Source organism: Schistocerca nitens, chromosome 2 (genome assembly GCF_023898315.1).
Source record: "Schistocerca nitens isolate TAMUIC-IGC-003100 chromosome 2, iqSchNite1.1, whole genome shotgun sequence".
Taxonomy (NCBI): domain Eukaryota; kingdom Metazoa; phylum Arthropoda; class Insecta; order Orthoptera; family Acrididae; genus Schistocerca; species Schistocerca nitens.
Genome location: NC_064615.1, coordinates 943,341,571 through 943,367,342, shown reverse-complemented (window position 1 = coordinate 943,367,342; position 25,772 = coordinate 943,341,571). Strand labels below are relative to the sequence as shown.

At 40.1% G+C, this 25,772-nt stretch overlaps 1 protein-coding gene across 1 annotated transcript in view; it reads left to right on the top strand.

The window, feature by feature from the left end:
• Positions 1–25,772, top strand: part of LOC126237271 (kinetochore protein NDC80 homolog) — a 173,807-nt gene that overhangs the window by 45,321 nt on the left and 102,714 nt on the right. Inside the window, exons 4-7 of the mRNA XM_049947198.1 lie at positions 12,425–12,506; positions 12,615–12,837; positions 15,042–15,181; positions 24,511–24,619. Coding sequence (XP_049803155.1) covers positions 12,425–12,506; positions 12,615–12,837; positions 15,042–15,181; positions 24,511–24,619 — 554 coding nt within the window. The remainder of the gene's footprint in view (positions 1–12,424; positions 12,507–12,614; positions 12,838–15,041; positions 15,182–24,510; positions 24,620–25,772) is intronic.

Sequence of the window (25,772 nt, the reverse complement as noted above, 5' to 3'; positions counted from 1 at the left end):
TCCAGCCCCATGAAATGGCCACCATAAAGCCTGGAGCTTATCATGGCAGACGACTCATTGTGAGTAGTCAGCATAAGACTAATGACAATTGCACAAAAGTGTTGAGGAAGAACATGGAGATGCATAGATCTCCGTGTAAGACAGGTTTTGACCTAGGGGTTCCAGGGCATTTTGGACACCCTGTACATTGGAGGGAAATATCATTTGGATCATTTAAACATTTCAAGAACATGTGCTACTTTAATTCCGCAAATGCTGAGTCCTTTTCAGATGTGTAATTGAAATATTGTTAGCAACTTTTAGAAGCAATTCATTAGGAAGCCAGAAAAAAATCCAGTGCCAGTGTTAATGAGTCAATGAGTGCTGATAGAAACATTGTACCAAAAAGAAATTGTACGTAATAGATTGCCAGTAACAATATTTCCTTGAAAAGCACACATCTTAAATCAGCAAACAAGTCTTTAGTAGTCTTTGTAATCTGTACCATTTTTGTATTCTTTCTTCAATGATATTTAAGAGTTGCAAGAAGCACTGTAAATTACACTGTGTCCAAGCGGATTGCTACAAAGGGAGCAAGAAACTCTTCTTGCTTAACGCATTGCAGTGATTATGTGTTTGCTGTATACTGATTGTCTATAAAAGTAGCCCTCAGATTGAGTAACAAAATTAGTTTTTGAGAAGAGATTGTGTGTAGTGGTCATGATAAATGGAAAAACTACTTCACTTATTTTAGCATGAAGGACATTAATGCAACACTACAAAATGAAAAGTTACAGGGGTTGGAGAAAAATATGGAAACATTGTGAGAAATGCATACTTGAACATAAATTCAGATGCCAGCATACTGTGCAGGTTGCACTTTTGTATTTGACTATGAACAGCACCTGTGCAATGTTCTCAATACATTACAATTGTTAGTTGTGGCCAGAAAGTGACATAATGCACTCGCAACTACATGGAACAGAGCTCAGTGCATTCAACCATGGGCAGACTGTTAGTGCTCGTGTGATGGGCACTTCCGTAACCAAGGTAGCTAAAGTGTTCGGTGTTTCAAGAGGCACCTTATCAAAGATTTATTCTGCATACAAGAAAAGCAGAAAAACATCATCAGCTAGGTCACAATGCAGATGAAAATGTTTATTGATTGCATGATGGCTGGTCATTGAAGAGGATTGTGACAAAAAATAGTAGGACAACAGATACAAAAGTCACTGCAGAACTGAATGTTGCACTCGCAAACCCTGTCAGTACCAAAACACGAAGAGAGTTCCTTAAGCACGGAATTGCAGGGTGATCTGGAATTCCAAAACCAGTTGGTGATGCAAATACCCATAACAGGAAAACATGGTGCTGAAGCCATAAAATGGGGACTATGGAGTAGTGGAAGAATGTCATTTGGTCAGATGAGGTCTTTTTTCACACTGTTTCCAACTTGTGGTAGAGTTTCGCCCCAAGAATGAATCATGTCAGAGGTTTGGTGGTGATATAGTCAGCCATATTGTAGTATTTCATGGTTCCCATGGTTACTCCATAAGGCCACATAACTGGCAAGTATTATGGGACTTTTTGGCTGATGAGGGATGCACCTCTCCCATGGAACAACATTCGTTCCCCAGTGGTGATGAAGGTCACTGTTCAAGTTGCTTGCATTGTCCAAGACTTGTTTTGTGAGTTATGGGAATGAATTGTATCACCCCCGGGTCCCACAGTAACCGAATTTCAATATTATTGAGCCTTGTGGTCTACTTTGAAGAAAAGGATGCGTGATCACCATCTACCTCCATCATCTTACCTGAACTTGCAATTGTTTTGCATGAGATGATGTAAGATCCCCTTGAAAACCATACAGGACCAGCATTTATCCATTCTGAGAAAACTAGAAGCTATTTTGAATCCAACTGTTTTCTGGCACCATAAAATATGGGTATCATAAACAGTACATTACAGTGCTTAATAGTACAGTAATGTACTGTTTGTGATACGCGTATTTTTTCCCACCCCTTTACATTCACCTGTGACTACAACATTGCACTATAATGTTGCTTGTGAGTCTTCAGACTTAAATTATATATATATATATATATATATATATATATATATATATATATATATATATATATATATATATATATATATATATATATATGGATGGATATGTGTGTGTGTGCGAGTGTATACCCGTCCTTTTTTCCCCCTAAGGTAAGTCTTTCCGCTCCCGGGATTGGAATGACTCCTTACCCTCTCCCCTAAAACCCATATCCTTTCGTCTTTCCCTCTCCTTCCCTCTTTCCTGATGAGGCAACAGTTTGTTGCGAAAGCTTGAATTTTGTGTGTGTGTTTGTGTTTGTTTGTGTGTCTATCGACCTGCCAGCGCTTTCGTTCGGTAAGTCACATCATCTTTGTTTTTAGATATATTTTTCCCATGTGGAATGTTTCCCTCTATTATATTGATATCAGTAATTTGAACCCAACAATCACGTTTGTTATTGTCACTGTTGCATTTCGAAATCTTTTCTGTCCTCTTATTTTTTCTTTCTGTTTTTGCCAGTAGTTTCACTTTGTATTCACCTTCTCCTTTTTACCGTTATCTGCTTTACAATTCTATCCCGCCTATATATACTCAATAATACGTAACCCACTTCCAAACCATAACCAAAAAAATTTTTTTGCCGCTTTCAACACTACCGCCGCTATAAAATCCACCATTTCTAGTTCACAAACAGTTCCTTTCACCTTTTAAACAACCATTTCGGCTAGTTCTAATATCTTTCGCTTTATTTCGATTTCCGTTTTTCGCACATCACTGATAATTTTTATCTGCTTCCCACAGGTTTTAACGTAATTTTTTCTTCGTCTGACAATTGTTAGCCTCATTTTCATAATCAGCCACCACATAACCACTCCTTTTAATATATTACACGCAGTTTTTCGAAATTTTCCCGAATTTCTCCGTCCTTTATCGTGTTTTGGCGGCAACACAACCACCTAACCTTTGTGCACATCGTTGACTACCAACCCAAGTCCAACATAGCCCAGCTGTAACCAACACCTTCTCGCCTTTTTTCACACCATATCGCCAGTTACTTTCCAGTTCACCTTTATCTCTCCACATATATTTTTATTTTTATTTTCATTTTCATTTCAGCCTCATTTTACACTTTCCACCTTCTAATACCATGTCACCCGCACAACGACCCCATTAAGTTTTATTTACATTCCCTCCGCAAACATGCCTTCGCCCTAGCCAGATTACGCTCCCATATTCTATTTTCTCAGGCTTGTCTGACATTTGGCATTACCCCCAAAGGCCTCACACTTAAAGTTCCCATCTCTGGCTGCAACCCCTCTTTCCATCAGTCCCTATACCAGTTCCAAAACGAACAATCCATTGCCCTCACCCACCTAATCCTTCACCTACACATCAACTCAGCCAATCAACACACCCGTCAACTCCTATCCTTAATAAAAGTCCTTAATCTTTCCTCTCCCACATCCACACCGGCTGTTCAGAGCATCCTCCTACAGGCCAACCGTAAATTAGAACAGCATGCCACCCTCCACCTCAAAAAACTATCCAATCTCCTGGTTTCCCACCTCCGGAAAGGCAACTCACTCACCCTTCACAACCTTTCCAGCAAACCTCAACCTCCTCTCATTGCACACAAACCCAGTCTCTCCCATCTACTCAATCTCCCACTTCCAGCTCCACTCCCTCCAAAACCTCAAAATTCCAATCAACACAATCTGGAACCACAACACCCTAATTCAGTAGTTAACCTTTCCTCCAAACCTCTCTCCCAATCCGAAACCTCTGTCCTATCCAAAGGCCTCACCTTCAGCCCCACTCCCAGATTCAACCAAACAGCCCTCGTCAAAGTGGTCTTTAAATATGTCTGCTTGTGAGATGTCTGCTTGTGTCTGTATATGTGTGGATGGATATGTGTGTGTGTGCGAGTGTATACCCGTCCTTTTTTCCGCCTAAGGTAAGTCTTTCCGCTCCCGGGATTGGAATGACTCCTTACCCTCTCCCCTAAAACCCATATCCTTTCGTCTTTCCCTCTCCTTCCCTCTTTCCTGATGAGGCAACAGTTTGTTGCGAAAGCTTGAATTTTGTGTGTGTGTTTGTGTTTGTTTGTGTGTCTATCGACCTGCCAGCGCTTTTGTTCGGTAAGTCACATCATCTTTGTTTTTAGATATATTTTTCCCATGTGGAATGTTTCCCTCTATTATAGTTATATATATAGTTGTGTGTGTGTGTGTGTGTGTGTGTGTGTGTGTGTGTGTGTGTGTGTGTGTGTGTGTGTAGAACTCATTCCAAGTGTATTCCAACACAAAATACACTCATGTTCAGAAAAACAAAACCCCTTGAACTACTAGAGGTAGAACATCCATGTTCACAGGATATGTACATTAGTATGTTGTACAGAGATGATTAGAATTTGAACCATGTTGGCCCACAGGTTCAAGATCAAGATTAGTATCGCAACACAACACCTACCGGTAAAATGTGCCTGCAGCTCTCAGTGTTGCTTTGAACCAAAGGTAAAGGATCAGTGTGACTTGAGCAGATTCCTCACAGACTTATGCACGTCAGATCAGTGGGTTTGAGAGAGGGCACATTGTTGGCATGAGGGAATGTGATGCATCCATCTGAGAAATTGCTGCTCACGTGGAACAAATGTTTCGGCAGTGCAACAGGTGTGTGCCGAATGGTTCCCTGAAGGCCATAGAACGCAACGAGATGGGACAGATCGAACCACCCAGATCACCCCCCAGAAGATCGACACCTCATCTGAATGACACTGCAGGACAGATCTGCATTCTTCTTGGCTCTGGCACAACAGTGGAACAGTGTAATAGATTCTCTACTATCAGGAGTGACAGACAATTGCTGTTCATTACGGTGCGGTTATGTGTGCATCGTCCACTTATCCGCCTACCTTTAACAAATGTGTGATGGTGTATGGAACGATGTCCCTGGGGACAGGAATGGCATCAGGTAGTGTTTTCTGATGAACCCAGGTTCTGTCTGTTTGAAAATGATGGGTGCATTTTGGTTCACCACAGGTGGGGAGCTGCATCACAGGGACTCTATTCACACGAGACATACAGCGCCAGCTCGAGGCCTTCGCAGTTGATCCATGTCCATGGCACAGTGACCAGTGTGACCTACGTGAATTGCATCTTGTGACCCGTAGCCATACCTTTTCTGCACAACAATACAGATACCGCTTTTCAGCAAGACAGAGCATGACCACATGTTGCTGCACAAACACATGCCTCCTTGGTGTCACAGGGTATCAGCCTTTTGCCCTGGCTTGCCAGATCACCAGACTTGTCATCAATCGAAAATGTGTGGGATAAGGTGAAACCATGTTTGCAGCTCTGTGACCCAATGCCAACCACCACAGATGAACTTTGGAACCAGGTGAATGCAGCATGGATGACTATACCACAGGACACCATTCATGCCTTATTCGCATCAGTGCCATCGTGCATGGAATAAGTTATCAGAGCTGATGACATACCCTGTGCCTACTAGGCAACAGGACACATGCTGAACTGAGATGACTGAGATGCTAATCATTTCTGCAGAACGTACTAATGTACATGTCCTGTGAATATGAAAGTCCGTTCACTAGTCACTCAAAGTGATTTTTTTGTACTGAAGATGAGTGTAGTGCGGCTTCATATTGCAGTAGGTGAACTTTTGGTTAAGAGTGGCTTCCCACCCTCTGTTAACCCTGTTCTTGACTCGTGTTTTCTGCTTCAAACTGTTTAAAAGGACATCATATTTCAATACTGAAAGTGACAGAATTATAGCTGTAGAGAAAATTTTAAGGCGCATATTGGAAACTGGATTGATAGACCTCCTCCTGACAGTGTACGAGAATGTTGAACAAGTGTATTTCCCTTAATTTGACCCAATGATGTTTCAGGAAGACAGGTTTCTATAGCATGATGTCCTGTACTTGTTTAACAACCATATTGTTTGTTCATACATTGCAAATATCTTTTTTCTGTCTGGAAAGAAGGAATAAACTTTCTGAAAGTTGCAGAGATGAATTTTTGGTCTGTAGAAACTGAAAGCCTTGTAATAATATGGGGAATATAGTTATTTTCTGTGTTTATTTTTTTCCATGGATAAAGACAAGTACGAGCTGAGGTTAAAATTGTGGAGCCGTCAGATGCTTTATGGCAAAAATAGTCACTTTCATGTCCTTTAATGTGTCTTCAAGTTTGTGCAGATTCTATTTTAGGTAACGATTATCGATATACCTGCACTGAATGTTTTATTTTCATTTTAGAACACACAGTACTTTGACAGGAAAAGAAAATTAAGTCTGAATAAGTTTTATTGCCTCTGTGAGATTGATCTGTTAAAGAATCACTGGTATCTGCCATGCGGTAGAATTCCTTCCAGTTAATCTTCTTGTAGTATCTCACTTCCTACAATTTGGACATATCACAGTCCGTCTAGTGTTGTGTTATTAACTACCAGTTTCCCAGTTAGCTATAGATTAGCTTGCTCAATTAACTTACTATATGTGCTTGTTTCGCTTCGGAGACCATAAATAGATAAGATATCAAAACACTTGATGCAACTGACAGACTTGTGTTATGACTATAAGTGAAACTGAATATATTTTCTCAGGTTGTTTCTTCCATATCATCAATTTGAGAGCAAGAATTGTATCTTTTGAAATTTGTTAAATTAATTTCTCTGTACAATTATCTGTGCTAACAGTCTTACACAACTTAAAAGTATAAAAATTTCACATTCTGTTGTCGTGAAGAGAGTTTAAATTTGTATAAATTCATGTCGGAGGTGCAATCTGACGATGGATGCAAAACTTCATGAAACAGTAAAGAGTACCTGCTTTATTTAGTAACTGTGTGTAGTGATGTATAGTATACAGCTATAGTTTGACTATAAGCTGCAACAAGTTTCATCAAAATTGCAATGCCAGTCGATGAGCAGCATTCGCACAGTTGTGTTCCTATGTGCTGCCAGAAAATATTATGTGAGGTTAGACACAAATGAGTCTAGTCCTGTAAATTTGGGTTCTTATTAAATATGTTCAGTTCACGGTAGTTACCCACAATTTACTTGACATTATTTGTAAAGAAGAGCTTCATAAAAACATGATTCTCTCTTGGGTAATTGACTTTGGAGACATTAAATCATGATACTTCTGTGCTGAAATTCCAAATGGCCCAGTGTACAGATTTTTATATTTTTCATGATTGTTTGGTAATATAACAACAAAATAATTAATTTTTCAAAATACAGTATAATTGGATAGATTAAAAATCTACTCAACAAGTGGCAGCATGGCAAAAACGTACGAAAGTTAAGGGAATGTGCGAGCTTTCGCAGCCAGTGGCTTCTTCCCCTGGCAGAAGGGTTGAAGGGGAAGGAAGAGGGATGAAGGAAACTCCCCCCTTTTCCTAAACCTTGTCAGTCCTTTTCCTTCATCCCTCTTCCTTCCCCTTCAACCCTTCTAGCAGAAGAGGAAGCCAGTGGCTCCAAAAGCTTGCACACTTTCTTAACTTTAATAATTGGTTTCTCGTGCTGCCGCTTGATGAGTAACCTTTTTTTTTTCCTGTCTATCCGATTATATTAAATTTTCATGATTGTATTGCATCATCTTGGAAGTATTTCCAATCCTCATCAAAATCCAGTTTATTCAATACCAACAGACGGGTTATACCTCAGAGTTGATATGTCTGCAATACATGGATCTCATACTTTATTCCCCAGATGAACTGATATAATTCAATACAGAACTTGGAGAACACTCAAAATAATTAGCCTGGATCCCCCTCTTTCTTTCTTTCTACCTTCATATTCTTTACATATTCTGACTAAACAAAATTACGAACTATTTGATTGGTATAACACATTAGTGCAGTGTCTGTAAAGTTCAAAGGAAAGGGCACTGCTGACGATTTATAGCTGTATTAAATATGAAAATGTATTCACAAATTGCAAATATGGTAACACCACAGCTATACAGTTTACAAATGGAAAATTTGTGCTGGACTGGAACTCAAACCCAGATTTCGCACTTTATGTGAATGGCGGCCTTAAGCACTTCATTGCATCAAACTTCACAGACATGATCAATTACAGACACTACAGTAAACTTTCATGCAAGAGCCAAGGCAGTCTGATAAGAAAACTAAGTAACTCTCTCCCTGTGCAGGGATTACATAATGGTGTGAGCATTATGGGTAGCAGACATTGGGATGTACAGAGAGTTGAGTTTGTCTGTGAAGCGTGCTCAGATAGCTGAAATGGTTAAGGCAACTACTCATCTAAAGTGGGAAATTTGGGTTAAGTCCCAGTCTGGCACAAGTTTTTATTTGTTTCCAGTAAATTGTATAGCTGTGGTGATACCGTATTCACAATTTGCGAATACATTCCCTCATTGATATAAGGTATCTGCCTTAAACATTAACATTATACTTATTCTAACTTGTGCCATTGCTGATTGTCTGCATGCAAAATACAATGCAATACAAAAAGAGAGAAAGTAAAGAAAAAAAATAATCACATTAATTTATATTTTCAGTTCTGTCTTTGCTTACTATCAAAGCTATTCGTCTGGGGTATTATTTTTAATTATAGTCACCACCACCACCACCACCACCACCACCACCACCACCACCATCAGTGATATTAGCTGTAATGACAGATAAGAAAGAGTATATTCTGGACTATCCGGCCTAATGTGGTGGAAAGTCAAGCTGTATAGGCCAGAGTTTTATGAATTCTCTCTTCTGACCCCAACTGCACCATTCAAAACATATTTTTTGTTACACCATAACCCAATTTTATTAACGTTTTCTGACTTCTTACGTAATACATGCCAGTTATAAGTACTTGTTATGTACATATTGCACCTATTAAACATTATGACAGTAAACATAAAACAGTCTGCATTGTAAAGTATAAATGTATGATTACACACATGTGAAAAGCCAAGCCTAACAAAAAGAAATGAAACTTACAGGCTTGAGGATATTAAAAAGTCTTTGGGAGATGATGGTTTCCCCTCCTTTAGTCCTGCTCTGTGCTGCAACAGCCCTCCAATTACACAAGCAGATAATATCAGTTGGTGTTGCATTCTCCTGCTCACTACTATATTGCAGCACTGCCAAAATTGTCATGAGCCCTTCCAAATGTGGGATAGGATATCTCCTCCTCCTCCCCCTCGCCCCCTCCTCCCCCTACCACCCTTCTCCCATTGTGTTACTTCTCCTGCATAACCATTTCTACAATATTGTTGATCGTTAGTTCATAAATTTCACCATTTGCCCTCCATTATGTGACATCCTCACATGGAAACACCAGGAAGTAGTTGTGTGACATAAATAAAAGTTGGTAGGCGTGCTTCTACAGCCGAAAGATGTCTATCCAAAATCTCGCGCCATTCGCACAAGAGTGGTACTGGTAGTACCACTATGAAGATAGAAATCAGATTTACTGTAAATACATGCTGTAAATTATCCCATGCACCCTGACTGCAAAATCGTACATCGGTCTGGTGATTTAGCCTGTTGTGCTAACATTCATGAATAGCATCCCAGGTGATATTCTCCAACAGGCTAACACTCGCCCACATTCTGCTGTTATAACCCAACATTCTACAGAGTGTCAACTTGTTGCCTTGGCCTGCCTGATTACCAGATCAGTCGAGCACTTACAGGACATCATCAGATGACAACTCCAGCGTCATCCACAACCATCATTAACCATCCCTGTGTTGACCGACCAAGTGCAACAGCCATGGAACTCCATCCCACAAACTGACATCTGGCATCAGTACAACAAAATGCATGCACGTTAGCACGCTTGCATTCAGCATTCTGACTGTTAAATCGGTCAATAATGTACCAGCATTGTACATTTGCTATGGTTTATTACACACTTACATTAACCTCTGATCTTGCAATGTTAATCACTTAAATATGTTACCTAGAAAAAGACTTTCACAATTCACGCAAACGCAACTCACACACACGACTGCAGTCTCAGGTAACTGAAACAACCACATTCAGACGTGTGTATCTATTGTTGACGAAGGCCAATGGCAGGAGGTTTGAATTGTGAAAGTCTTTTTGTTGTGCCTATCTGCGACTCAGCATCTCTGCTATATGGTGAGTATCAACTTTCCTTCTCATAATATTGTTACATTCCATCCTGGAGTTTTCATTGTTTGATTTTTACCTAGAAAAATATACTCCCAAAATTTCATTACTGTACATTAATTATTTTTGGTGTTAAGATTTTTTTTATTTTCCATCAGTGTATTTTGGTAAAATCGATGTTACATTTTGCTCAGCAGAGCTAATTATTGTGCATTAATGTTCTCTGATCAATACCGAAAAACTACTAACAATATTTCTTTGTTAAAAAGAACAGTGTTTATGCAGCGCAAGGAGGTTAATGTGGTGTCATGGAGCGCATCCTCTCAATCTGTTTGGTTTGCGCATGGCAGGAGCAACAGCAGCCAGTTTGTTATGCGATGGGCGGACAACAGTTGGCCACTTGCTCATGTCGCACAAAGCTAAATATAAAAATCGGAATTGAAAGGAAGAATTATATCTGTTAAATACTAATACATTAAAACAAATCATGATCGCACCAGCGACAGGAGTGCCATCACTGGGGTCAGCAGTTTTGTAACATTATGTGACCTTTCTGAATTCTTCAGAATAAATATTTGTGATCTCAGTTGCAAAAGCTTCATTGATAAATATAGGATGACCTCTATATTAATATGTTACACAATTTAAAAACATTGACCTCAGCAGTAGTAGTTTAATTTGTGAATGAAGACTACTGTATTTTTTGAGTGATGATTTTGGGGAGAAAAAACTTCCGCTTATAATCGGGCATGACATCCCTGCATTCTGAATTACTTACATTTAAGTTATGAGAATCAGAAAATTTATTTGCTAATGATAATGATGATAGCAGTACATTTCAAGCTTCTGAGCAGGAAATGTCACAATTGCAGGGCCATTTGTAGTATCCTATTTCACCTTGATTCATGATTATTTATATGCATCTAAGTTTCCAGCAATATTGAGAGAAACCTCCATATAATTCACTGATTGGCTGTAAAATTTATATACTGGTTTGTTAAACTACAGCTACTCACAGAGGCCCAGTGTGGGCTGCAATTATCATATGGCAGCAAAACTTGGTAGGTCTTTTAATGTGTTAATATCGATCCACCGTGTGCTGGATATTTAGTCTCTATGTGCAAATCTGGCACTGTGAATGCAAGAAAGATGTGTGGAAATGTTTCCCTGTGTAGTGGATTAGGAATGGGACATGGACGAAAAGGTGAAACAAGTAAGAAGGGCATTTTAAAATTATTAACTGACACTTACACAAGTTGTTCAATATTATCACTGGAGACATCGACTAGATGCTGTAAAGCTCCAAATTTGCACCTGGTGGCCAAATTTGAAACTAAATTTTTCCGTAATAAATCAGCTCCTCGTTAATGCATTAGCATATGTACCAAGTTTTGCTGCTATGGATAATTATAGACCACACTGAGTCAATGTACCTGCACCTTAATTATAACCATGAAGTACTACCTACTAGTGGGCCATTGATACGATAACGTAACATAAGGTGGAGAAAGAATCATCTAAGCTAACCTTATTTTGGTGAGTTTTCTTTCATAATAGGCTTACACTTTTGTTGTTTTTGTATTGAAATTGTTTACTTCAATATTTGTGTACTTACCATTTTTATATATGCTATTTAATCCTCTGCACATATTAACTAATAACCCGCACAGTTAATAACTTTCAGCATATTGATAACAACACTATAACAGTGTAAAATTATGCAAAGAATATTACAAATATCACCAACAAACTACTTAACTGTTACACTGGCGCAACCAGACACACCAGTCACTAAAAGTGGCGTGAAACGGGAAGAAATGCACTAGGCGGGATGAACAACCTAGACGGAGCATCCTGACCAATAATACCATATTATCACATTTAATTGGCTTAATAATGAAAAAAGTGTGCTAAATTTCCAAGCAGTAACATTCTTCTGATATAACAAGGTTTTGTACCTTAAGATTTGAATGGTACAAGAGGAAAAGTTTCGATGCTTTGCTGTAGAAGAGCTAAGCTTGCCTGTCTTGCGATACAGGGCTTTTCATCTTTTATGGGATACATTTCTCACTGGGCAGAAACATGATTCAAAATTGATAATTTTTCAGTTACAATGTTTTGCCATGGTTACAATGATAAACTCTTATGTAGTAAACTGTGTAACAGCCAAAGTTTGACTGTACTCTTTCAATCAAAATTTCCTTACTTTCAAATAAAAATAGAAAAACTGATTTGCTATAGTAAACATTTCTTTTTCCATTTCTAGAGGTACCAGTGCAAGAAAATTCTTAGGGAATGTGCAGTTCCCTACTGCAGACAGAGAATTCCAAAGATATGCAGTGAACAAGGTAAACTGTACAAGTATGTGCAGAAGGATGTAAACTATGGCAAATTACTGCTTATTATTGCCATCATTTACAAATGCAAACATTGTCACTTTATTTTTTTCTCTTCAGGTGCGCAATTATTTTCAGCAGAATTCAAACCTAAACATTCGTTGGTCAACATTTGGTTCACAACCTTTGTCAGTTGCAACCTATGTAGAGATGTTCAATTTCTTACTTAAGTTGTTATTCAAGGACACAAACTTGGACACTAAAAATTATGTAGATGAACTACCGCAATGCATGAGGGCACTTTCGTATCCAGTAAACATTCAGAAGTCATCTCTTCACACAAGTATGTTTGAATATTCTTAAAGTCTGTATTATTATTGTTCTATAATATACATGTAAGATTGAGTTTGTGCAAGAAAAACAAAAATTCAAAAGTACGCTCTTAGCCGCTGTGTTACCAGTTTGCTTGGTTTAATGCTGCACGCACAAAATAATGAAGTGTCAAAACTTTGCCTGTCATTTCCTCTCAAATTATTGAGTGTTGGCAAAAAGGAAGGAAGATAACCTTTAATGTCTCGTTGACACAGGTCATTTGAAAAGGGCCACAAGCTCAGGACAGGAAAGGAAACCAACTGTGCCTTTTCAAAGGAATGTGAGTCCAGTGAGCTAACAACTACACCACCTCACGTGGATTGTTGGCATCTAATACAAAATGTATCCCTCTATTTTCATTCTCCTTTCCCCAAGTGAAGTTTAGACTGTGTCAGAGAGCAACCTATGGTGGCTTCCCCTTACTATTAAAAATCGGTATTCTGCTCCTTAGGTCTGTCCTCTTTCATTGTGGCTACCAATGCCCTGCATCTCTGTGTGTCATGCTCTGTTATATGTATATAATGTGGATAAATAAAAAAAAGAAATTGTCACCAAATGGTGGCAAGAGAAAATGCACAAAATATGTGGAAAAACGTGAGCTATTGGAGCCAGGGGCTCTTTCTGGGAGAAATGTTGAAAGAAAGGAAGACGGATGAAGGAAAAGGTTTAGCAAGATTTAGGAAATTGGAAGAGTTACATAAAAGTCACGCAGAACCATGGGTCAAGGGAAACTTCCTGGATGGCGTGAGAGAGAAAGACTGGTTGTCGGTGCCTGCAGAGGGCAAGATTTGAAAACCTGAGTGATTACTGAACAACATTGTCAAAGAGAATTTCAGTGGTCTCACTAGTGTTTGTTTTCAATAACTATTACTTTTCTGTATTCCCTTGTATTTTTCTGCATTCTTTATTTTCTGATCTGTCTAATTTTCTCTGCCCCTCTTACCTGTCTATCATGTATTTCTGTTTCATCTGCTCTTTCGTGATGTTTTTCAGTAAGCTCTGTCTTGCTTATATCTCTGTCATCCATCTTTAAGTTCTGAGACTTTCATGTATCATGCAGTGCAGGCAACAACACCCAGTCTTTCTCATCCCATCCAGCAAGTCTGCCCAGACCTGGGGTTTTGTGTGATTTTTCTGTAACTCTTCCCATTTCCTAAACCTCACCAGTCCTTTTTCTTAATGCCTCCTCTTCATACCTGCTATAATAAGGATCCACTATATGTGCAAGCTTGTTCATTTCCATATCTTTCGTGTGCATTCTCTTCTTCCGCTGTTGAGTACATATCTTATCTATCCATATTCTATTTATAAACAGTCTGTTATGCTGATGATACAGCTTTATTTACTTCGTATCATGAAACACTTGACTATGCATTAAATTGCTTTGCAGCCAGTAAACTTGCTTGTAGTCCAGGCAAACCTCAACAGTTTCTGTTAGGTTTATCTGATCATATAGAAAATAAATGCCTCAAATATTTAAGAATTCATATGGGTGTCAATTGCAATAACATATCAACAAAGTTTTCAAATATGTGATCAGTAATTATCATCTCCAAATGACATATTTCATGTTCTTTCAGTCAGGTAACTAAAATGGCTTACTCGTATGGAGACATTCCCTCATATCAGTAACATTTTAAAAATAAAAATTTGTGCGTATAATATGAAAGGCTGGTCTTACAGCTCTGTCAGTCTTTTTACCAGGTTTACAATACCAACAGTTGTGAACATGTATATCAGTGTCATTCTTTGTCACATTAAAGTATGTATTGCCAGGGAAGCTATTTGGAAATAAATAACACAAATAAACCAAACATGGACATCACAAGGCTCAGGTTAGCAAGAACAGTGAACTCCTAAAAAATGACTGCTCTCAGAATTTATTAAAAATTTCATCCCTCTGCTGAAGCCATACAATTCAAAAATTTCAAAATAAAGCTGTGCAATTGGCTGACATAACACTCACTGTTAAACTGTAAAAGAGAACAATGCTGATTTTAATACTTAACTTTATGGCTATAATCTTTCATTTGTTATGTAGATGAATGCTGTTGATCTTAGTCATTAATATTGTACCTGTACTCTTTACTTTTACTGCAGTTTGTAGACTAGTACTTACTAAGATTCACAGTATTAAATTCATTAGACCATGATCACGATCTTATCTAATTTCAGTGAACACAAAAAACTCCTGGCCAAGTCTTCTCAGTATGTTTGTTTTTCTGGTTGACCACGTTAGTTTAATTGACAAGTCCGAAGTATCAGAAATGGTATGCCCAGACAGTGGTGATAATCAAGACTTTGAAGTTCAGAATGTGAGTATGTTTAGCTATTAAACTTCTTATTCTGTAACATAAAATTGATGACTGGTTTGAATTTTGATGGAGAAACAGAAATTTATCATGCGGGAGGAGGGAACAATAATGATAAATTGTACACATAAATAAGCTCATAATTGATGCAGTAATACAAATTCAAAGTTGAAACAGTGAATGCCTGTGCCAAGCACTAATTAGAAAATTGGTTCTCTGTGCTTTCACCATTGTTCAAAATACTAGGCATTACTTAAGATACTTCGAACAACATGAAAAATGGGTTTAGCTTTATAGACACAAAAAAGTAAGTCATCATAGTCTTCAACTTGTGGAACCATTTTCATTGCCGCGTATTCTGCGGAACTATGTGTAAAGTTTCCCAAGGTAGTGAGGAGAACTTGAGACACCACCACCACCACCACCACCACCAAAAAAAACCCTGAATGCAAATTAAAGTCTATTCCAATGTGTCCTCGTTATGTGGAGTCCTCCACATACTAATTATTCCACAAAGTTTTTGGCTTAATATTTTGCAGCTGTCCTTTAGCACTCATTCTTTCCTTCCTGAAGGATGACGTTGGTTCCACGTGGGTGAACCAGCTTATGTTTGTTAGAAAAAGTTTTTATTAGCAGTTTTTGTGTGCTACAGGATGGCTTCACTTTCCAACATAATCACCTTTCACTTCTAACAAGGGAATTCCAATTCAATCGTGAAATTTTTCGCACAGGGAGGCTACACTGGAAGAAATGCACTGTCTACTGCATCTACAGTAGGGTTGTACATTGCCCCAGCTGTCTGGCGAGCTAAGAGTTTTGCAATTTTCAGCATTTTTCAAAAAATACTTGCAGTGAATCATAACAGCCAAAATTTTGACATTGTGTTTCTTTCAGTGTATTCTTCCTGTATAAAAAATTTCGAGCCTAGTTTTGACACATCGGATTGGATCATTCCCTAGTAAGTACTTTTCTTATCATTAAATAAGCTGCCTCCATTCCCCAGCGCTAGTCAGTAGTTCCCCTACCTAGTAATTAGGGTTGACAGTGGTTGTCAGGAGGTTCTCTTAATCTTCAATCTATTGTGCTCCAAGCTGTAGCTTCAAGTGCATGAAAAGTTAATAGCTGCAGTTACAAGGTCGCAGCTGCAAGGTGGATTATTCAAAAAGTTGCCAACTGCTGGAACTTGTACTTGGTGCAGGCAGTGATGTGGGAATGCATGTTATCATGGAGAAGGCAGTTCCCAGTGCTGTCTGTTAAGAATGGCATGTGTCAGTTGAATGAGCATTTCACAGTACACACTTCATTGTAGTTGTTGACCCATGTTCCATGAAATCAGCTAATAGAATGCACTTTTCATCGCAGAAAATAGCAGCAATTGTTTTTGAATGTGAGTAATATCCCTCCCACCTCTCCCGTGAAGTTGACTGGTGTCATTGCATCAACCGATGTTTTGATTCTGCATTGTTGTAGGGTATCCACCTATTATCACTCATGAAATGCGAGAAAACAAATTGTAGTCTCTGCTTTGTCAATAGTCGTGTGAAAACATTTGCCTACTTGACAATGTTTACTTTTTGTGTTGTTCAGTGAGCATTCTCGGAATCCATGTTCCATGTAAGCTGCAATGTCTAAGGTTTTCCGCAATACTTCCGTAAAAATTGGGAGTTCAATATGAATTGTCATTTGTTGACCAGTTTAGCTTTTTGTCCGTTGTTGTTGTTGTTGTTGTTGGTGGTGGTGGTGGTGGTGGTGGTGGTGGTGGTGGTGGTGTGGTCTTCAGTCCTGAGACTAGTTTGATGCAGCTCTCCATGCTACTCTATCCTGTGCAAGCTTCTTCATCTCCCAGTATCTACTGCAGCCTACATCCTTCTGAATCTGCTTAGTGTATTCATCTCTTGGTCTCCCTCTACGATTTTTACCCTCCACTCTGCCCTCCAATACTAAATTTGTGATCCCTTGATGCCTCGGAACATGTCCTACCAACCGATCCCTTCTTCTAGTCAAGTTGTGCCACAAACTCCTCTTCTCCCCAATTCTATACAGTACCTCCTCATTAGTTATGTGATCTACCCATCTAATCTTCAGCATTCTTCTATAGCACCACATTTCAAAAGCTTCTATTCTCTTCTTGTCCAAACTATTATCGTCCATGTTTCCCTTCCATACATGGCTACACTCCATACAAATACTTTCAGAAACGACTTCCTGACACTTAAATCTATACTCGATGTTAACAAATTTCTCTTCTTCAGAAACGCTTACCTTGCCATTGCCAGTCTCCATTTTATATCCTCTCTACTTCGACCATCATCAGTTATTTTGCCCCCCCCCCCCCCCCCACATAGCAAAACTCCTTTACTACTTTAAGTGTCTCATTTCCCAATCTAATTCCCTCAGCATCACCCGACTTAATTCGACTACATTCCATTATCCTCGTTTTTCTTTTGTTGATGTTCATCTTATATCCTCCTTTCAAGACACTATCCATTCCGTTCAACTGCTCTTCCAAGTCCTTTGCTATCTCTGACAGAATTACAATGTCATCGGCGAACCTCAAAGTTTTTATTTCTTCTCTATGGATTCTAATATCTACTCCGAATTTTTCTTTTGTTTCTTTTACTGCTTGCTCAATATACAGATTGAACAACATCGGGGAGAGGCTACAACCCTGTCTCACTCCCTTCCCAACCACTGCTTCCCTTTCATGTCCCTCAACTCTAATAACTGCCATCTGGTTTCTGTACATATTGTAAATAGCCTTTCGCTCCCTGTATTTTACACCTGCCACCTTCGGAATTTGAAAGAGAGTATTCCAGTCAACATTGTCAAAAGCTTTCTCTGATTCTACAAATTCTAGAAACGTAGGTTTGCCTTTTCTTAATCTAGCTTCTAAAATAAGTCGTAGGGACAGTATTGCCTCACGTGTTCCCATATTTCTACGGAATCCAAACTGATCTTCGCCGAGGTCAGCTTCTACCAGTTTTGCCATTCGTCTGTAAAGAATTCGCATTAGTATTTTGCATCCGTGACTTATTAAACTGATAGTTTGGTAATTTTCACATCTGTCAACACCTGCTTTCTTTGGGATTGGAATTATTATATTCTTCTTGAAGTCTGAGGGTATTTCGCCTGTCTCATACATCTTGCTCACCAGATGGTAGAGTTTTGTCAGGACTGGGTCTCCTAAGGCTGTCAGTAGTTCTAATGGAATGTTGTCTACTCCCGGGGCCTTGTTTCGACTTAGGTCTTTCAGTGCTCTATCAAACTCTTCACGCAGTATATCTCCCATTTCATCTTCATCTACATCCTCTTCCATTTCCATAATATTGTCCTCAAGTACACCACCCTTGTATAGACCATCTATATACTCCTTCCACCTTTCTGCTTTCCCTTCTTTGCTTAGAACTGGGTTTCCATCTGAGCTCTTGATATTCATACAAGTGGTTCTCTTTTCTCCAAAGGTCTCTTTAATTTTCCTGTAGGCAGTATCTATCTTACCCCTAGTGAGATAAGCCTCTACATCCTTACATTTGTCCTCTAGCCATGCCTGCTTAGCCATTTTGCACTTCCTGTCGATCTCATTTTTGAGACTTTTGTATTCCTTTTTGCCTGCTTCATTTACTGCATTTTTATATTTCCTCCTTTTGTCAATTAAATTCAATATTTCTTCTGTCACCCAAGGATTTCTACTAGCCCTCCCAGTTACAAAGCTTCATAAATAGATGTCTTCGATGCATCATGAATATCTGGTGGCCAGAAAAAATATGTAATGAGGAGCTCTGGCGAATAACAAACCAGATACCTATAGAAGACCAGATATGAGAGAGAAAGTGGGGATGGTTGGGGCACACCTTAAGAAAACCAGATGGAGCCATCGAGAAAAAAGCATTGGGATGGAATCCCCAGGAAACAAGGAAGAGAGGAAGACCAAGGGGCACATGGAAGAGGACAGTGGAAGGGGAAGCAAAAAGAGTTGGCAAGGCCCTGGGCAGAATTGAGGCAAATGGCCAGAGACGGATGGCGAGTTCTCCTGGATGCCCTATGCCCCCATAGGTCTTTATACCTACTTGATCCTCTGCTGCCTTCACTACTTCATCCCTCAGAGCTACCCATTCCTCTTCTACTGTATTTCTTTCCCCCATTCCTGTCAATTGTTGCCTTATGCTCTCCCTGAAACTCTGTACAACCTCTGGTTTAGTCAGTTTACCCAGGTCCCATCTCCTTAGATTCCCACCTTTTTGCAGTTTCTTCAGTTTTAATCTACAGTTCATAACCAATAGATTGTGGTCAGTGTCCACATCTGCCCCTGGAAATGTCTTACAATTTAAAACCTGGTTTCTAAATCTCTGTCTTACCATTATATAATCTATCTGATACCTTCTAGTATCTCCAGGATTCTTCCATGTATACAACCTTCGTTTATTATTCTTGAACCAAGTGTTAGCTATGATTAAGTTGTGCTCTGTGCAAAATTCCACCAGGCGGCTTCCTCTTTCATTTCTTAACCCCAATCCATATTCACCTACTATGTTTCCTTCTCTTCCTTTTCCTACTATCAAATTCCAGTCACCCATGACTATTAAATTTTTGTCTCCCTTCACTATCTGAATAATTTCTTTTATCTCATCATACATTTCTTCAATTTCTTCATCATCTGCAGAGCTAGTAGGCATGTAGACTCGTACTACTGTCGTAGGCGTGGGCTTTGTGTCTATCTTGGCCACAACAATGCGTTTGCTGTGCTGTTTGTAGTAGCTTACCCGCATTCCTATTGCTTTATTCATTATTTATTTTGTCCATTAGTTGCACAATTTCACCTGCTTGGGTACTGCAGATGCCATTTCGCTTTTCATCGTGCACATTGGAACAGCCATTTTTAAAGTCTCAACCTTGTTGTCTAATCTTTCCTTCACTCATTACTGTATTTTGATATTCTCCTGTAATGCTTATATAATTCATTGTGGCGTACATATTGAGTAGGACTGTCACTTCCACAAAGATTGTTTTTTCCTGTGGAATGTGATCTGCTGGTAATCTGCTCACAAGTCACCTCTTCTTTAGCCAGCAGAGAGCATGGAGAAATAGTGTTAACTGCTGTCCACCACCTGGTGCACCGGTTCCTAGCTGGACACACTCTGGCCCCAGCTAACAGTAATGTGATTTTCTCTCCCTCCCCCTCCCCCCCTCCTTCTCTATCACTATCCCCCCCTTCTCTATTACTATCTCCTCCCCCCCTCCTCTCTCACTATCTCCTGCCCCCTTCTTTCTGTTGCCAAAATTAACATTATAAGATGAGCCTTAATAAATTAAATGGCTCCTAAAAGTTAACCCATATCGTTCCAGTCTGACCAGATCGCCATATGCACCTGTACACTAGGCACAAATGATAAATCTGAGTAGTTCCCTTTGCACACAAAAATCAGATTACAGCACACACTTCGCAGCTGGTGGGAACAATAATTTTCAGAATCGTTGTTGTTTATTTTCACCCATTGTTAAATGATTACTGAATCAAAATGGCTTCTGTTGCAGTGTAAATAGTCAGTAAATGATGCTGTATTTGTGTAACTTTGTTCGAGCTACCAATATTTAAATATAAGTAAATGGCCTTTACTTTTTGAATATGCCTCGTAGATTGTTTGAAGATGGTATTGCGATGTATTTGTCATTCTTTTTCATCTATTGCATCACAGTCTGGCACAGGCTACTGTTAACTGCATTTGGTTACTGTTAAATAAGTATCAGGTGCAGAAATGGATGTGTGGAAACATCCCATGTGGGTGATGGTTCCTGAGCTTTATTATTGTAAGCTGCTTGCCTTTTTCTTTCCCAATTTACATCAGTTTTCCTTACTTATGTCGACCAAGCTATCTACTTGGTTTCCTGTATTCCTTGTGGTTTTGTTTCCCTTGCCTCTTTCATCCTTCTTGCCGTTTTTTGTCCTCTTTATGGCTTGACCTCCATTTCCAAATTTTCTGTCTGTAGTGTCAGGCAATGTGGATTCCTCTACTCCCTTCCTTCCCCTCTTCCTTCCCTGCCGTAGCTCCCCTCAGCCCTGTTTGGTCAGCAGCACATGTAGCTAGACTGTGTGGTAGGGCTGTTAGAGCCCATCTGGTTGAGACTCCAGAAAACTCTGGGATCACACTTCTGATATGTGAGCTGTTGCCTTCCCATGTATGCTAGGAGTGGTTGCTTGTCATTCTGGAGCATCAGAACTCCCAGCGATGGCTGCTGTCCCGACGGCCCTTGCTGTGGCTGAGTGTGCCCATGGGGAGAGCCCCTGTTTGGAGTGGGCGATGCTTCGCACATGAAGCAGTCAAACTCCAAATCACTGGTCGTTCTGCTACGGCCATCTCTTAGAGTGGTAATAGACAACTGGGAGGAGGGCCATGCTTGCCGGCTTGGAGTGAAACACTTTCCCTGCTAACTAGTCTGTTCTAGGACAGACAGGACACATTTACTGCCACAAAGCCGCTATTTTCTGTGGAAAATTTCAAAGACAAGTTTGGCAAAGTGGAATCTTTCAATAAGATGCTGTTGGGTTCCCTGTTGATCAGAGCTGCTTCTGTCACCCAATCTGCAGCTCTTCATGCTTGTGATAATCTTGGCGATGTCTCGGTTTCTATTACATCCCACCAGTCTCTGAATATGGTCCAGGGAGTCATTTTTCATCTGGACCTCATCATTGAAACTGATGAAGTCCAGAGTAATGTGAAATGATGGGGCATTCATTTTACTTGCCATGTGCAAAAAGGTTGTAAGGACAATGCACTGATACGTGACGTGAAGCCATACGGCCCGCCACCCATGATGTGCTTTCGGTGCTCGCGTTTCGGGCACATCTTCCCCATGTATGGCAGATCCGTGTATACCCATTCCATGAGGGCAGCCCTGTGTTCCACTGTCCGTGTGTGTGAATTGACAGGACTGTAACTCTCCCTATTCACCAGATTGCCTGGCTTACAAGAAAGAAAAAAAGGTACAAGAATATAAGTTCCTGGATTGTCTGTCTTACACTGAGGGTTGTCAAAAATATGACCAACTCCACGATGTGTCAATGACTTTTACTTTTGCCTCTGTTACATCGTTTTTTCCTCCTCCCTTTTCCGTATCTCAGTCTCATACCCCTCACCTCTCCCCCTTCCCTGTGGTTCGCACCCCCTTCTCTCCGGTTGCCACTCCCCCTCCCCAGCCGAAGAAGTACACCCATTCTTCGACACCTGCCAGTGTTGGGGCTCCCTCGTGGGACCCCACCCTTCGGCATCTCTCGGGCCAGAGACATGCTACCACATCTCCGCCATGGACACACAGTCTGTGCGCCAAAAGGTTGCCCACTCTCTTTCGGTTCTTCATCTTTCAGGAGTCTGCTCTCCCTCTGTGTCCTGTCCTCCTCAACCTATGAAACAGAAGAAGAAGAAGAAGAAGAAGAAGAAGAAGAAGAAACAAAAGTCCCAGGACAAAGCTGCCGCGGTGCCCCTGGAGGTTCCATCTCCCCCCCCCCCACCCCCACCCCTCCCCACCCCCCGCACATCGCAACCTGAGTCTGACATCTTATTTATGGATGTCACCCAGTCGTCTGTGACAGATGATGACCTGGAGGCGTAATTGGCTTCAGCCCATTCACTTCTCATTTGGATAACCGCTCCATGGTTGTTCACCTATCCCCCATCCCATTCTCCGTGACCCCTCCAGGGGCGGATTTGTGGCTTTTTGCTCAGTCGGGGCCAACTCTTGGGAGGCTGCTCCCCCGTGTAATAAACTTCGTGCCATCAAGGAGACTCCCACCATTTGGCATTCTCTCCTCTGCCTCTCCTGGAGGGGAGTCTACCATCCTCTCCCATCTTTGTATTGGCCATATTTGGTTGACCCATAGTTTTTTACTACACAGTGAGCCACCCTGCCCCTTTGCAGTTGCGGGGCTATGCTAATTATGATCTGTTTTTTGCTGGACTGCCCTTGGACCCCACCATTTGACCCTTCTCACTAAATTTGCCCTCCCCCCCTTCCTTGTCTTCGTGCTAGGGGACAGACCCCCCCATGATTGCATCTGTCCTTGGTTTTCTTTGCAGAAGTGGTTTGTACTCTCAGGTATAAGTCCATGAATTTTCCTCTGGCATTTGAGTCCCTCAGTTAGCGTACACATTGGTTATGGAGGCCCTGACCTGGACTCTACACTAGGCAGGTTCTCCTCACCATTTCCCTACATTTTATCTGATATGCTATGCTGTTTTGTTTCCTCTTGTCTTGTGTCTTCTTCCCGTGGTTTTGGCCACTTTGTATCATGATAATGGTATGGTGTGGGTATCAGGAGGGGTTGGTGGTGGTGCGGGTGCACTACTACATGTAGTGTTTCTGGGACATCCCTGCTTCCCTCGTTTCCACCCACCCCCTCTTGTTCTTCCCTTTTCGTACTGCCCTGATGCCCCTTTTCTCTCATTGTTTGCATGTTTTCTCTTCTCCTTGACTGGACAGTGCTGTTTGTGTTGTTCCTTCCTCGATTTCTGCCATCCTATATCATTGGGACCAGTGACATCACTGTTTGTTTCCCTCCACCAAATCAGCCAAACAACCAGTTTTAAGCTCTGATCTATTTTCGTAACACATGGTTTACTTTTTCTAAGACAGTTGAAAAGTAATAGAGAAAGTCCATCACCTTATCTCACTCATGTTTTAAATTCGAAATTTTCCAAAACTGTTCCCCAGAATTATAATTTTTGACCATTTAGTTTTTAACTTATAATTGCAGTGGTATAAAGTTCAGGCCGTATTCTTTCAGAATTTGGAAGAGATAATTATGGTCCACTGAGTGATCAGCTTTTTTAAATCTAGGGAGGTATAAACTGCTTTCTTTTTACAACATTTTGTTGCCTGAGAATTAATTTCAGAACTAAAATTTGTTGTTGGCAATATCTATTTGGTCTAAAACCTGTTTGATATTTGGATTCCAGTTGGCGCTTGGCTTAGTTTCAGAGGACATTGAGTAGAATTGTGTATTGCGCAGGTATAAGAGAATCCCTCTGTAATTATAAACATCTGTTCTGTCTCTCTTTTCACATAGTGAATGTATTGATGCAGTTTTCCAGTCATCCAGAATTTTATGTTTTCCAAATGTTTTGCATGATCAAATAAATTTTTCTTAAAATTTTTATGCTAAGTTACTCTGAAACTGTAACATTTATCTAGCAGTTTCCTCTTCATTTGGTGCTTGTGAATCTGGGTAGTTTTCTGAGGAATTTCTCGTCAGTATCTTTCTGTGAGTTTGAGTACTTTAGATGTTTTTGTTATAAAACAGAGTTATTCATTATCTGTGTGTTGATCTTTCTCTTTTGCAGGAAGTGTTTTGGCATTCATTGAAGATTTATAAAATTTGGAATGACTATGCTGAGGGAGATGATGAGAGGATAATCAACCAAGAAAATGAGGTGCTTAAAGAAAAATTAAGTAAGTTTTAGAAAATATGTTTTAGTGTTTGAATAGTGCCAGGTGTACGTATGGTGATGTACAAAAATACAGCACAGTCAAGAAATGAGTGTATTTCCTGTATTGGTTGTCTAAAGGTTTACAGACAGAAGTAAAGCTTATGTGCGAGCTGTTTGGTGTAAAATTGTCCAAAACCCATAATCAGAAAAGTTATGAAATTAGGATGTGCATTACAAAAACGAAAGAATTGAAAGTAAAAAATACAGAAAATATCTTCTGCATTGACAAAATAGCTATTTGCGAATTGAATAGGAAAGAAATGACTAGTAATGTTACATGGTACCCTCCATCATGCACCATAAGTTGCTTGCGGAGTATGTTTGTAGATGCAGATGTAAGATAATATCTAGCTACAATCTCATTCTTGGTGGTGACGTACACTCATGGAAAAAAAAAAAAATTGCAACAGCAGGAAGAAGTTGTGCAGTACAAAAGAAAGATGGTAGGCATGTTTCTACATGTGAAAAATTTTTATTCAAATTTCACACCAGTCACATGATGATGCCAATCAGGCTTGCTTAAAATACATGCTGTTACAATCACGAGTGTTAGTAACCTTCAAGATTAGATGCGGCGATTTGATGTTTGTCGAGAATGCCTTTGAGGCGACAAAGACACCATCATCGACACCTTGCTGAGTTTGAAACCAATGTACTTGATTGCTGGCAGTGGTGGTCATGAGAATGTACAGTTGCAAGAAGACTGCACACTGGACGTCCACAGTGCACTACTGAAAGGGAAGACCATTGTGTTCAGTGTACGGCTCCTGTGCACTGTAATGCATCTGCAGCAGCAATATGAGCAGCATTTGGCACTACATTGACATATCAGACTGTTAAAATTTTGTTACTTCAAAGAGCTCCGAGCTGGATACCCTGTAGTGTGCAGTCCACTGACTCCAAACCACTGTCATATGTGACTCCAATAGTGTCAAGCGAGAGCTCATTGGAGGGCAGGGTGGAGGTCTATTGTGTTTTCTGATGAAAACTGGCTGTGCTTCAGTGCCAGTGATGGCTGTTTATTGATTAGGAGGAGGCCAGTTGAGGACCTACACTACACATACTGTGGTCTGAGGTGTAATTTTGTATGACAGCAAGAGCACCCTTGTGGTTGT